The sequence below is a fragment of the Amblyraja radiata genome, chromosome 23 (assembly GCF_010909765.2).
Source record: "Amblyraja radiata isolate CabotCenter1 chromosome 23, sAmbRad1.1.pri, whole genome shotgun sequence".
NCBI classification, from domain to species: Eukaryota; Metazoa; Chordata; class Chondrichthyes; order Rajiformes; family Rajidae; genus Amblyraja; species Amblyraja radiata.
Genome location: NC_045978.1, coordinates 38,600,680 through 38,615,908, shown reverse-complemented (window position 1 = coordinate 38,615,908; position 15,229 = coordinate 38,600,680). Strand labels below are relative to the sequence as shown.

The window sequence follows — 15,229 nt, the reverse complement described above, 5'->3', positions numbered from 1 at the left end:
ACATCTCTATTAACTGTCCCAAGTTTCCCAAGCTTCATGTTTTGTTTAGCTTAGTTTAGAGATACAGTGCGGAAACAAGCCCTTCGACCCACCATGTCCCCACACACTAACACACACTAACACACACTAGGGACAATCTTACCATTACACCAAGCCAATTAACATACAAGCCTGTACATCTTTGGAGTGTGGGAGGAAACCGGAGATTCCTGGTGAAAATCCACGCAGGTCACGGGGAAAAAGTACAAACTCCGTACAGACAAGCACCCATAGTCAGGATCGAACCTGGGTCTCTGGCGCTGTAAGGCAGCAACTCTACTGATGCGCCATTGTGCAGCCCTTTGTCTTTCTCCATGTCAATAACAGAGGAGAAACACTCATAGAGGACCCTGCCACCACCTACAGGTTGATATCGTTGTAAATGAAAGGGCACCTCCATTGATATCTTTGAAGAGATAATTCTATTCAAATTAATTACTACTGTCACTTCGTTGAATGCTTACCATTTTTTTTTGGCACAGATACAGGCGATTTGTGTCTGCAACAACTACTGGAATTGTTCATCCACCACCTGAGCTTCCTCCCACTCAGCAACATGTCCAACAGATCCATTCGGTCTGGCCCACCCACACCTTCCCTCTGACAGCATCCACCACATTCCGCACTGCTCTGAAGTACTTATGGGTTTGCAGTCATTCATTTTCCCCAGCGTGTGTCTGCCCGTCTTGATACCTTCACTTCCTTCATTTGTGTTTTTTCTTCCTTCTTTTTGCTTATCGCATATTTTGGACGCTTTTGCAGAACCTGTGATTTGTATTATTAATTTTTCAGAGGTCATTTACACCTCTGTTGCAGCAAAGGCAGAAATAACAATCGTGTCAACTGTGTACCAGAAAAGACAATAATAATGCACTATAGGTTGATACAGCGTGGAAACAGGCCCTTTGCTCCAACTTACCCACGTTGGCCCACATGTCCCTGCCCACACTTGTCCCACCAACCCGTGTTTGGTCCACATCCCTCCAAACTTGTCCTATCCATGTACGTCTGAAGAAGGGTTCCAGCCCAAAACGTTGCCTATTGCCTTCGCTCCATAGATGCTGCTGCACCCGCTGAGTTTCTCCAGCATTTTTGTCTACCTTCGATTTTCCAACATCTGCAGTTCCTTCTTAAACAACTATCCACGTACCTGTCTAACTGTTTCTTAAATGTTAGGATAGTCCCAGCCTCAACCACCTCCTCTGGCAGCTTGTTCCATACACCCACTACTATTTGTGTGAAAATGTTACCCCTCGGATTTCTAGTAAATCTTTTCCTCGTCACCTTAAACCTATGTGCTCTGGTTTTCAATTCACCTACTCCGGGCAAGAGATTCCATACATCTACCCAATCTATTCCTCTCATTATCTTATACACCTCTATAAGATCACCCCTCATCCTCCTGCACTCCAAGGAATAGAGTCCCAGCCTAGTCAAGCTCTTCCTAAAGCTCAGACCCTCCAGTCCTGGCAACATCCTCGTAAATCTTATCTGTATCCTTTCTAGCTTGACAACATCTTTCCTGTAACACGGTGCCCAGAACTGAACACAATACACTAAATGCGGCCTCATCAACGTCTTATACAACTGCAACATGACCTCCCAACCCCTATACTCAGAAAGTAGAGGTGGGAGGTCATTGTAGTGTTTATAGCCTGAGGCTGTTGGGAAGAGGTTGTTCATATTGACATATCCATGGAAAAGCAGGTTTGGAACCAACACTGCTGATGATGGTGGGTGTCAGGGGTGCGGCATGGGGAGGAGGAGTCAGTGCCCCAGAAAGAACAAAGACATTCTTGCAGCAGCACAACAGAATATGTAAACATTGCACATTCAAATAGATAAACAAGTAAAAATGTTCAGTGTGTGTCTTCTCCATGGATTGTCACCTTGTCGTGGTGGAGAAGCTTGTGTGGACCTGAGATCCTGAGAGTGATGCCGTCTGGAACTATGCTCCTGGTAGGGCCACAGATGGCGGTAAGGTCGAGGGGGAGGTCTCTGACAAAGAGCAATCCAACCAAGTCCTCAACGGTGGAACAGGCGGAGGACGATGGCTGACCTTACTGGAGTGTCATAACTGCTGGAAATGCAGATGACGGCTGCAGCAGAAAAGGGTCTCTGGTCGTCTTGGATTCCATGCCACTGGATCCTGACCCATATCTGTCAAGGACCGTGGGGTGGCTGTCTGTGCACCAGTCTCCCCACGTTAACCAAAGTCACGCACAGGCATCCTCCATCTAGGGACTAGCACCCTGGAGACAGCCATAGTCAGCCATGACCGAAGGGGACCTAAGATCGTGTTTACATACACATGTTCACACACACACACACATATATATATATGCTGTAGATATATACACACACGCACACATAGAAACAAACAACAATAATCGTGCAATAATAATAATTGTCTATGTAGTTCAGTGCTTAATGGAAGTTGTAGTGTTTATAGCCTGAGGCTGTTGGGAAGAAGTTGTTCATATTGACATATCCATGGAAAAGCAGGTTTGGAACCAACACTGCTGATGATGGTGGGTGTCAGGGGTGCGGCGTGGGGAGGAGGAGCCAGTGTCACTGTATCAGGCATGGTGAAGGGGTAAATCCCACATACTGTACTAGCTTCCCTGGCAATGTTAAGCCAGTAAAATATATTGGAGGTTTTCAAGGAAGACAACGGACAGTTTTGTGATTAACTATCACCACCCAATGTTTGAAGAAGGGTTTTGGTCCGAAACGTCGCCTATTTCCTTATCTTCATAGATGCTGCTGCACCCGCTGAGTTTCTCCAGCATTTTTGTCTGCCTCCCAATGTAATCTCAACACTGTTAAAATACGGTGAGCGTTTGATGTCACTAGGCTTGTACTCAATGGAGTTTCGAAGGATGAAGGGGTACCTCATTGAAACTTAGTGAACCGAATAGTGAAAGGCTTGAATGGAGTGGATGTGGAGAGGATGCTTCCACGAGTGGGAGAGTCTAGGGCTAGAAGTCATAGCCTCAGAATTAAAGGACGTTCCTTGAGGAAGGAGATGAGGAGAAACAACCCCCCACACAACCCCCCCACCCCCGCCCACAGGATGCTCCAGGAGGTCCCCACCTGCACCCGCCCACAGCTGCAGGACGCTCCCCCCCCCCACCGGCCCCCAGCTGATGCCGTCCCATCCCCAGCTGAAGGATGTTCCCCACTGGTCCCCTCCTGAAGCTGGTGGGGAGTGGCAGCGGTAGGCTACGGCAGCGACAGGCCAGGGCCACGGCAAGCCACAAAAGCGATAGGCCATGGTACTCCCCTCCTGAAGCCGTCCCCCTGCCCCAGCTGCCGAACCCTCCCCCCCGACAGCCCCTGCCTGAAGCCATCACCCTCCCCCAGCTACAGGATGTTCCAGCCAGCCCCTGCCTGAAGCTGTCCCCAGCTGCAGTACGCTTCCACCACCCCCCCCACCCACCCCCAGCAGCCACCACCTGACCCCGTCCCTGACTGCAGGATGCTCCCCAATGACCCCACCGGACAGGATATTTCCACAAGTGGGAGAGACTAGGATGAGAAGTCATAGCCTCAGAATTAAAGGATGTTCCTTGAGGAAGGAGATGAGGAGAAATATCTTTAGTCACAGTGGTGTACCTGTGGAATTCATTGCTAAATAAGGCTGTGGAGGCCGTCAATGGATATTTTTAAGGTAGAGATAGATAGATTCTTGATTAGTACAGGTGACAGGGGTTATGGGGAGAAAGAGAACGGGGATAGGAGGGAGAGATAAACCAGCCAAGATTGAATGGTGAAGTAGACTTGATGGGCCAAATGGTCTTTTTCTGCTCCTATCACTTTTGACCTTATGACTTTATCACTGTTATGTTTTTATAATCACTTTTATTTACAGGACAATGGCCCAGATGTTTTTGATTATCAATAAGGGGCTTAACCTCATATAGATCTACCTAAAACAAGCACTGAGATGTGGAGTTATCCCTTTCCAGCTGAACTGTGATCTGAACACTTTAGTAAAGGATCGGTGACATTTACTGTGGTGTATGCCCCTTTAAGAGATATCATACACCTATTGTAATACCGGTAGCCACCAAAGGGGGCTTGCTTAGTATAAAAGCCCTGGTGGTAGTGTGAGCACTTGCTCTTCCTTTCCCCCTCTGAAACCATGATTAAAGGCACGTTGGTTTTACCTGATGGTTTCTCGATGGTTATTTAAGTATCTGACTCCAGTACTTAACAGTGGCGACGAGATTAAATAACCCTGATGTCTTACCGACCTCGGCATCCTGAAAGATTGAGTGGAGAACGCTCCCCGCACCCTCCCAAGGCAAAGAAGCTTGGTAGAGGCGGGTGTGTGGTTGAGGCTGGACTGGAGCTCCAAAGTTGTGAGTGTTGGGGCAAAGTGCAGTCAAGGGGGAGAAGTGACCTCGGAGAGCGGGCCCCAGGAACGCATTGGTAGTTGGGGTGAATACCGTCGGTAGTGCATAGTGTGCATAGTGTGCCGGTGGGGGTTTTCCAGTTTCAGCAGTTAAAGAGGCCTGTATACCCGATGGAGGCTGAAGAGACTGGTTGGAAACGGACGTAGAGGGTCCAGGAAAAAGAAACGCTGCGAGAGAAGGGCACAGACAGGGCGGGAACCGCCATTTTTGGCACGCCTAAAAACCGGAAGAGAAGGGTGCAAAAGCGGGAACCGCCATTTTTGGCACGCCTAAAAACGGAAGAGAAGGGTGCCATTTTACAAGTTTTACAATTTTTATTGAAGCTAATTGATGAGCAACATGGCAATAAAAGGAAAATTTGGAATCTTCGAGAGCAACTTAGAGACTTGGGACACATATTTGGAAAGATTTGATGTTTTCTGTACTGTTAATGATATAGCAGATGATAAGAAAGCTGTGAATTTATTGAATTATATGGGTGCTAAGACTTATGGATTAGCAAAGGGGTTGTTACATCCTACAAAAGCTGCAAATGCAACATTTAAACAGATATCTGATAAATTAAAGGAACACTTGAATCCAGCACCATTGTTCTTATCTGAGCGTTTTGCATTTTATAAAAGGGACCAGCAGTTAGAAGAAACTGTGGCACAATTTCTGGCAGAGCTAAGAACATTAGCTGTATTTTGTAAATTTGATGATTTTTTAAATCAAGCATTACGGGATAGATTTATTTGTGGATTGAAAAGTGAGACTCTATTACAAAAACTGTTAGCTGAGGGTGATATAGATTTGTCCAAAGCATTTACAATGGCTATGTCATTTGAGAAAGCCCAAGAGGGCGCGGCGGCCATACAACAGAAGAGTCCAGAGTTTGAAACCCATAAATTATTACCAAAGGCTGAGAGATGTGTCCGGTGTGGAAAAACCACTCACCATCAGAAAGATTGCTGGTTTAAAGATAAAATATGTAATGGATGTGGAAAAGTGGGTCACATTGTACGGGCTTGTAGGTCAAAGAAGCCTGGTAGAACTGAACACTATAGAGCAAGGACATTGGGGGCTGAGGCCAAGTTAGTCCATGAAGTTAGGGAAAGTAGTGTAAGCAGCAGTTGTAGTGACTCAGACTTAGAAGCAAGAGAAGTAAGTTGCTTAAAGATTAAAGCAGTGCAGAATTCGACAGAACTGGATACAATGTGGGTAATGTTGACCATTTCAGGAGTTTCATTGAAACTAGAATTGGATACTGGTTCAGCGTTAACGGTGATAAATGAGAAGGATTATTATAGGTATTTTTCACAAGAACGGTTGCAGAAGACTAATATTGCTTTAAAAACTTATACGGGTCAAAAGGTTAGGCCAAAAGGAAGGATTGAGGTATCAGCCAAGTACAATGGTATGACAGTGAGGAATCTGTTTATATACGTGCTGAGGGAAGGCGGACGGCCATTACTGGGTAGAGAGTGGGCTAGGAGGCTGAAATTTGATTGGTCAACTATTCACTCATTAAAGCACAGGGAGCTGGGGTTAACAGGGCCCTTGCAAAGTAAATTGGTTGAAGTAAAGCATAGGGAGCGGGGGTTAATAGGACCCTCAAAAAGTAAATTGGCTGAAGTGTTGGCAACAGCTCCAGAGGTGTTTCAATCAGGACTTGGCAAGTTGGTTGGTATTCAAGCTACTATATCAATTACTGAGGGGTCTGCCCCCAAGTTTTTTAAACCTCGACCAGTACCTTTTGCAATTAGACCAGCAGTGGAAGCTGAATTAGATAACTTAGAGCAACAAGGAGTGCTCTCAAGGATAGATTGGAGTGAATGGGCTACACCTATTGTGCCGGTTATGAAAAAGGCTTTGCCGGATGGCCCGGGATTAGCACAGAAAGTACGTATTTGTGGTAATTTTAAAGTTACAGTGAATCCAGTGTTAAAAGTAGTACAATATCCATTGCCAAAGATTGATGAGATTTTTGCCTCATTGGCAGGAGGGCAACATTTTTCTAAAATAGATCTGGCACAAGCATATTTGCAGATGGAGGTAGAGGAAGATTCCAGACATTACCTGACGATTAATACGCATAAAGGCTTGTATAGGTATAATAGGTTGGTTTTTGGGGTAGCTTCGGCGCCGGCTATGTGGCAGAGAGCCATGGAGCAGGTGTTGCAAGGTATTCCAGGTACCCAATGTTACTTGGATGATATTTTGATCACAGGTAGGACGGTGGAAGAACACCTCTCCAATTTGGAACGGGTGTTGGGCAGGTTAAAACGTTATGGCCTTAGGGCTAACAAGGCCAAGTGTGACTTCTTCAAGGAACAACTGGCGTATTGTGGACATTTGATTGATAGACATGGGTTGCATAAATCACCAGACAAAATTGCTGCGGTGGTAAATGCGCCAGCTCCGGTGAATGTGTCACAGTTACGCTCATTTCTGGGACTGATAAATTACTATCATAAATTTTTGCCAAACTTATCTGCTATCCTGTATCCATTAAATGGATTGTTAAAATCAGGGGTGAAATGGAATTGGTCGTTGGAATGTGTGAAGGCATTTGCTGATAGTAAGGCCTTGATTACATCAAGGAAGGTGCTTGCACATTTTGATCCAGCAATACCAATTAAGCTGGCTTGTGATGCATCTCCTTATGGTATAGGTGCAGTGCTTTCACATCAGTTTCCAGGGGGTCATGAACGACCAATTGCATTTGCATCAAGGTCATTGTCCACGGCTGAAAAGAATTACGCCCAAATTGATAGGGAGGCTCTTAGCCTTGTATGGGGTGTTAAAAAATTTAATCATTACTTATATGGACAGAAATTTACATTGATTACGGATCATCAGCCGTTGGTTTCGATATTTAATCCAAAAAAGGGGGTGCCCTTGATGACGGCACAGCGCTTGCAGAGATGGGCCTTGTTTTTGGGTGCACATCGTTATGACATCCAGTATAGAGGCACAAAGTTGCATGGGAATGCAGATAGTTTGTCAAGATTGCCATTACCGATTGTAAGTGATGTACCAATGACTGATGTGCCAGAATTGTTTCATATGTCCATTTGTGAAGTGTTGCCAGTGGATAACAAACGTATAGAGCGTGAGACAAGGAATGATAGGACTCTTTCAGGGGTATATGATGTAACAGTACGAGGGTGGCCAGCGGAAGGAGATTTTCATTTTCCTCAATATTCAGCAAGAAGAGAACAATTGTCTACGTGCAGGGGTACCGTGATGTGTGGTTCTAGAGTGGTGATCCCCCAAAAGTTACAGAAACAAATCTTGGAGGAACTACACGTTGGTCATCTAGGATGCACTAAGATGAAAAGTCTGGCTCGTGCATATGTATGGTGGCCAGGTATTGATGGACAGATTGAGGAATTGGCCAAAAATTGTTCTGGCTGTCGGCTTGAGCAGAAGACACCTCCATTGGCCCCTATCCATCCATGGGAATGGCCGTCTGGTCCATGGAAACGGGTTCATATTGATTATGCAGGACCCTTTCAAGAGTCTATGTTCCTGGTGGTAGTAGATGCGCATTCGAAATGGCCAGAGGTTATAAAGATGTCCTCGACTACGTCTCAGAAGACGATTGCGACGTTACGAACAATTTTTGCAAGGTATGGTTTGCCTGAACAAATATGTTCGGATAACGGGCCTCAATTTGTATCTGAAGACTTTAAGAAGTTTCTGAAGACTAATGGCATTAAACACTTTACGTCGGCACCTTATCATCCAGCAACAAATGGACTGGCGGAGCGTTTTGTACAGACCTTTAAGAAGGCGCTTAAAGCAATGAAACATGAGGATCTGCCTATGCAACATAAATTGGACAATTTTTTGTTCAACTATAGAAATGCGGTTCATGCTGTAACAGGTCAATCACCTGCGATGGTGTTTTTCAACAGACAGTTGGGTTCCAAATTGGACTTAGTTCGTCCTGATCTTAGAAGACAAGTGGAACAGAAAGTGTTCCATTGTGCACCTCAACGTCTTACCAGGAGTTTCCAGGTTGGTGAAGCTGTACTTGCCCGCGATTATAGAAACCAGAAATGGCAGCCGGGAGTTGTTGCGGAGGTACAAGGACCTCTAATGTATGCAGTCAACACGGCCGATGGCCAGATTCGCCGGCATGTGGATCAAATCGTACAATCTACTATTGCTCCTCACCTGGAACCTCGGTTAAGTGCATCGGATCAGCCAGTATCAATGGGGGGCCAATGGTCGAATAAGGAATTGGAACCTATTGTGTCTATGTCTTGTTATCCTGTTCTAGCTGCCAAAGAAGCACCTATGCCTTCGTTGGATATTTCACCAGCTAAAGTAGCAGTACAGGTTCCTGACCAGGTGGTTGCAATACCAAAACAGGTGTTCCCTAGCTCGGAAGTGCGGTGTTCGCCTGTAGAATCTGGATTAAGACGCTCAACCAGAATATCAAGGCCGCCACAGAGGTTGATTGATGAACTTTGACATTGAATACGGGACTGACTAAGTGATGTTTCCTGTGTGTGTTTGTTTTTTTTTTTTCCCTCACGTATTGGTGATGGTGTTATTATATTGTGCTTGCAAAATATAAGGTGAAGGTGATAATGTAATTTTGTCATCTATTATATGATCTGTTGTAGGTATGGTGTACTTTTCCCCTTAGTTTTTGTGTAAAACTAAGGGTTTTAAAGGGGGAGGATTGTGGAAACCCCGCCCCCCTTTAAGAGATATCATACACCTATTGTAATACCGGTAGCCACCAAAGGGGGCTTGCTTAGTATAAAAGCCCTGGTGGTAGTGTGAGCACTCGCTCTTCCTTTCCCCCTCTGAAACCATGATTAAAGGCACGTTGGTTTTACCTGATGGTTTCTCGATGGTTATTTAAGTATCTGACTCCAGTACTTAACATTTACCAATCTGATTTGAACATTTTCAAAACTGACTAATCACGAAGCTGAAAGCAATGATATAATATAAAAAGTTAACAAAAGATGAACGTATTCAAGAAGAATTAAAGTAAAGTCTTTAAAAGTTTTTCTTTTCTTCCCAGCTGTTATCAGGGAACTGAATCATCCAGCGAGCAGTGCCGAATAACTATCTACCTCTTTGGTGACCCTCGGACTATCCTTGATTAGACTTTGCTGGCTTTACCTTGCACTGAATGTCATTCCCTTATCGTGTATCTATACAATGTAAATGGCTCGACTGTAATCATGTATTGTCTTTCTGCTGACTGGTTAGCAAGCAACAAAAACTTTTCACTGTACCTTGGTACACGTGACAATAAAGTGAACTGAATTATTTTATTTTTTATAGAAACATCTATCTACATCTATCTATCTATTTATGCATCTATCTATACATAACTAAAGCTCTGATCTTGTTATCTTCCGGTTTGCGCGGTCTTTCTATTTGCGCAATAACGGTACGCAATAGCACTACAATTTTTCGCCAGCTTACTCACCGTTCTCCTGTGCTGTGAGTGCACCAAGTTTTGTTCCGATCGGTGGTCTAATATAAAAGTTAGCGAGGTTTAAAAATCTTTAAAAACGCGCGTGCGCAGATTGATTTCCTCTCCTGCTGGTCAGCGCCGCGTGGATTGGCCTTTTCTCCTGTCACTCCGCGGGATGATCCACCCCTTCCTGCACCATTGCATCCTTACTGGAACTGAGGGAGGCTCTGGATGGCCGGCGGAGGTTTCCAACCAGACACAATTTTCGGAGGGACCGGAAATTGCCCGGCGCAGGAAATGTCGCCAAACAGAAAGCGGAGAATCCGATCCCGGTGGAGGAGAACGACCAGTGACCAGCGACCAGCGACCAGGTGTGAGTCCCCATCACACCGTCACCTTCAGCCCCTTTCCCTCTGGTCCCCCCGTTGGCTTCTGCCTCCATCCCCGTGACACCTCCCTCTCCCCCACAACCCCCGTCTTTTCTCCGAGCTCACTCTCCCCCTGTCCACACCCCCTCCAACAAACCCCCCCACAAACTCCGCCCACACATCCGCGCCACCCGCCCACACACCCCCTCCCCACCCACACATCCCCTCCTCCCGCCCACATAACCCTCTACCCCCCCGCCGACACACCCCCCACACCCACCCCCCCGCCCATACACCAACCTCTCCCCACAACCCCACCCACACCCCTCCCTGCCCACCCCCCCCACCTGCCCACAACCCCTGCCCACACCCGCCCGCCTCCACCCACCCACACCCCCCCCCCACCTACACACCCTCTGCCCCCCATACAACCCCACCCCTCCCGCCCACACCCACTTCCTGCCCACACGTCCCCCCCCCGCACCTCCCATACACTCTGCCCACACACACACCTCACCCACACACACCCCTCCCCCACACCCGCCTGAAGCCGTCCCCCTTTCCTGGCTGCAGGACGCTCCTGCAGCTGGGGACGGGGACGGCTTCAGTTGGGGACTGTCAGGCTGCCGGTGGGGTGGGGGGGGGGGAGCGCTGCCGTGGCATTCCCCTGCCAATATCCAATAGGTGCAGGAGTAGGCCATTTGGCCCTTCGTACCAGCACCACCAATCAATGTGATCATGGCTGATCATCCGCAATCAGTGCCCCGTTCCTGCCTTCTCCCCATATCCCCATGACTCCACTATCTTTAAGAGCCCTCTCGAGCTCTCTCTTGAAAGTATCCAGAGAACCTGCCTCCACCGCCCTCTGAGGCAGAGAATTCCACAGACTCACCACTCTCTGTGAGAAAAAGTGTTTCCTCGTCTCCGTTCTGAATGGCTTACTCCTTATTCTTAAAATGTGGCCCCTGGTTCTGGACTCCCCCAACATCGGGAACATGTTTCCTGCCTCTATCGTGTCCAAGCCCTTAACAATCTTATATGTTTCAATGAGATGTCCTCTAATCCTTCTAAACTTCGGAGTGTACAAGCCCAGCTGCTCCATGCTCTCAGCATATGACAGTCCCGCCATCCCGGGAATTATCCTTGTAAACCTATGCTTCACCCCTCAATAGCAAGAATGTCCTTCCTCAAATTAGGGGACCAAAACTGCACACAATACTACAGGAGTGGTCTCACTAGGGTTCTGTACAACTGCAGAAGGACCTCTTTGCTCCTATATTCGATTCCTCGTTATAGCAAATGTACAGGTAGGGTTAGGGTCAGTCACTTGCTCACTCAGTCGGTCGGGCAATCAGTCGGGCCTGTCGGTAGGCTGATGGTGCTGTGGAGGATCGGTCAGGGTGTCGGGCCGTCGGGCTGCCGGTGGGTGGTGAGAGTTGGGCCGGGCCTCCGCCGGGTTGATGAGCGTCGGGCCTCCGGGTTGGTGAGCGTTGAGTGAGGCCGGAGCCGGGAGGCTTCAGGTAGGCAGAGGATGGCTTCAAGCAGGGGAGCTGGGGATGGGGACGGCTTCAGGTGGGGGCCAGGAGGAGCATCCTCCCCGCGGGCCCCCGCCTGAAGTCATCCGCAGCTGCAGGTTTCTTCCCCCCCCCCCCCCCCCCCACCAGTCACCACCTGAAACCGTCCCTATCCTCCGGCTGCAGAAAGCTCCATTCCGACCCCGTCTGAAACTGTCCCCTTCTTCCGGTTACAGGACACACTCCCCCCACCCCCCCCCCCCACCTGAAGCGGTCCCCTTCCCTGGCTGCAGGACGCTCCCGCCTGATGCCGTCCCCAGCTGCAGGATGCTCCCCGCCCCCCTGCTTGAAGCCATCCCCGCACCCACCCCCCCCCCCCCCCCCGGCTACAGAATGCTCCCACCAACCACCGTTTGGCCAACAACACCTGTACTAGCCATCCAGAAAGCCCCCACCCCTGGCTACAGGAGGCTCCCCCACCTTGCCTGGCTGTCCCCCTCCCCCGGACCTCTGCCCCGCTGCAGGACGCTCCCCCCCACCAGCCGCCGCCTGAAGTTGTCCCGTCCCCAGTTGCAGGGTGCTCCCACTACCCCCCACTGGCCCCCGCCTGAAGCCCTCCCCACCCCCAGCTGCCGGATGTTCCCCACTGGTCCCCGCCTGAAGCTGGTGGAGAGCGGCCATGGCAGCAATAGGCAGCAATCGGCCACGACAGCGTGTGGCTGCGGCAGCAGTAGGGCAGGGCTAGGCAGGGCTAGGCAGGGGTAGGCAGGGGTAGGCCACAGCAGCGCCACCCTCTCCTCCAGCCCCGACAAGCCCCACCTGAAGCCCTGCCCCGGCAGCAGGAAGCTCCCCCCTCCCCCCTCCCCCCTCCCCCCAGCTGCAGGATGCAACAAGAGATGCAACAAGAAAGAATGGACTGAACAAATCTTATCTTTAACATTTAAATTGTTATTACATTTTAAGAGTTATTCACATATTAAGCTTTAATAAATCCCTTTTCCACTTGCCGTGCCTGACAGCTGCGACTGCGCAGTAATACCTGCGTGTTCTACGTCACAATGGGAACCTAATGGGCGGGAATGGTTGCGCCGCCAGAGAGCTGCTAAGAGTGGATTGTGGGGGGGGGGGGGGGGGAATGGAGTGAGTGTGTGTGGGGAGGAGTGAGGATCAGGGGCGTCACAACGGGAACCTGTCAGCTGCGCCTGCGCAGTCGGGGGCTATGCATGAGTGGTGGAATATTGCGTTGGGGGAACAGGCTTCCCATGTGAAAATGGGGCCCAATGGGTCCCACTTAGTCTAGTATTCAAACACACACACACACACACACACACACACGCACACACACGTACACATAGAAAACAAACAAACAATAATGGGGTGGGAGCCTGCAACCTTCACGTGGTCCATCCTGTTTCGACTAATACAATCAACCCGACGTGCACAAACAAGATCAAATAGAACAAGTTGACCTACAACTTTAGGCTGTGCACGCCACACACAAGAAGAAGAGGATAACAATAATAGTCTATGTAGCTCAGAGCTTATTTGAGGTTGTAGTGGCTCTAGGACAACAAGGACAATTATGAAATGATGTATAGAAAAGAGATCAATAACTAGTGTCAGGACAATAAACTTGCCCTTAATGTAGCACGATGAAAGAGTTGTTTGAAGACCTCAGGCTACCAGTGAGTGAATGCAACTCTGATATTTTCACATCGTGACCCATCCTGCTAGCCAGCACAAGACTACCACATGTTGCATTAAAAGATGTTGCAGAAAACTAATGGGAACCCAAACTGAATTGCTGTGTGTTCATTCTTTACCTATATACAAATTGCTTATTTCATCTCATGGTCATCTGGTGCCTCACATTTGTTTCATCATTCTCTGCCACAGAAGGCAATGGAGGCCAATTCACTGGATGTTTTTAAGAAAGCTCTTAGGGCTAACAGAATCAAGGGATATGGGGAGAAAGCAGGAACGGGGTACTGATTTTGGATGAACAGACATGATCATAATGAATGGCGGTGCAGGCTCAAAGGGCCAAATGGCCTACACCTGCATCTACTTTCTAGGTTACATAGAAACATAGAAAATAGGTGCAGGAGTAGGCCATTCGGCCCTTCGAGCCTGCACCGCCATTCAATTTGATTATGGCTGATCATCCAACTCAGTATCCTGTACCTGCCTTCTCTCCATACCTCCTGATACCTTTAGCCACAAGGGCCACATCTAACTCCCTCTTAAATATAGCCAATGAACTGGCCTCAACTATCTTCTGTGGCAGAGAATTCCAGAGATTCACCACTCTCTGTGTGAAAAATGTTTTTCTCATCTCGGTCCTAAAAGATTTCCCCCTAATCCTTAAACTGTGACCCCTTGTTCTGGACTTCCCCAACATCGGGAACAATCTTCCTGTATCGAGCCTGTCCAATCCTTTAAGAATTTTGTAAGTTTCTATAAGTCCCCCCTCAATCTTCTAAATTCTAGCGAGTACAAGCCGAGTCTATCCAGTCTTTCTTCATATGAAAGTCCTGACATCCCAGGAATCAGTCTGGTGAACCTTCTCTGTACTCCGTCTATGGCAAGAATGTCTTTCCTCAGATTAGGAGACCAAAACTGTACGCAATACTCCAGGTGTGGTCTCACCAAGACCCTGTACAACTGCAGTAGAACCTCCCTGCTCATATACTCAAATACTTTTGCTATGAATGCTAACATACCATTCGCATTCTTCACTGCCTGCTGCACCTGCATGCCTACTTTCAATGACTGGTGTACCATGACATCCAGGCCTCGTTGCATCTCTCCTTTTCCTAATCTGCCACCATTCAGATAATAATCTACTTTCCTGTTCTTGCCACCAAAGTGGATAACCTTACATTTATCCACATTATACTGCATCTGCCATGCATTTGCCCACTCATCCAGCCTATCCAGGTGACCTTGCAGCCTCCTAGCATCCTCCTCACAGCTAATACTGCCCCCCAGCTTCGTGTCATCCTCAAACCTGGAGTGTTGCATTCAATTCACACATCCAAATCATTAATATATATTGTAAATAGCTGGGGTCTCAGCACTGAGCCTTGCGATACCCCACTAGTCACTGCCTGCCATTCTGAAAAGGACCCGTTTACTCCTACTCTTTGCTTCCTGTCTGCCAGCCAGTTCTCTATCCACATCAATACTGAACCCCCAATACCTTGTGCTTTAAATTTAATCTTAATCTAATCCCTTATGCGGGACCTTGTCGAAAGCCTAAAAATCCAGATATAACACATCCCTTGTCCACTCTACTAGTTACTCCTTGAAAAATTCTATAAGATTTGTCAGACATAATTTACCTTTCATAAATCCATGCTGAATTTGTCCAATGATTTCACCACTTTCCAAATATGCTGCTATCCCATCTTTAATAACTGACTCTAGCTGTTTCCCCACTACCGATGTTAGACT

The 15,229-nt window shown here is 47.9% G+C and overlaps 1 protein-coding gene across 1 annotated transcript; it reads left to right on the top strand.

The window, feature by feature from the left end:
* The first annotated feature begins 6,299 nt into the window (after positions 1-6,299).
* LOC116986100 (uncharacterized protein K02A2.6-like) lies at positions 6,300-8,924 on the top strand. Its single transcript, XM_033041269.1, has 2 exons — positions 6,300-6,892; positions 7,331-8,924. The coding sequence occupies exons 1-2, from the start codon at positions 6,300-6,302 to the stop codon at positions 8,922-8,924; spliced, it is 2,187 nt and encodes a 728-aa protein (XP_032897160.1).
* The last annotated feature ends 6,305 nt before the right edge of the window (positions 8,925-15,229 follow it).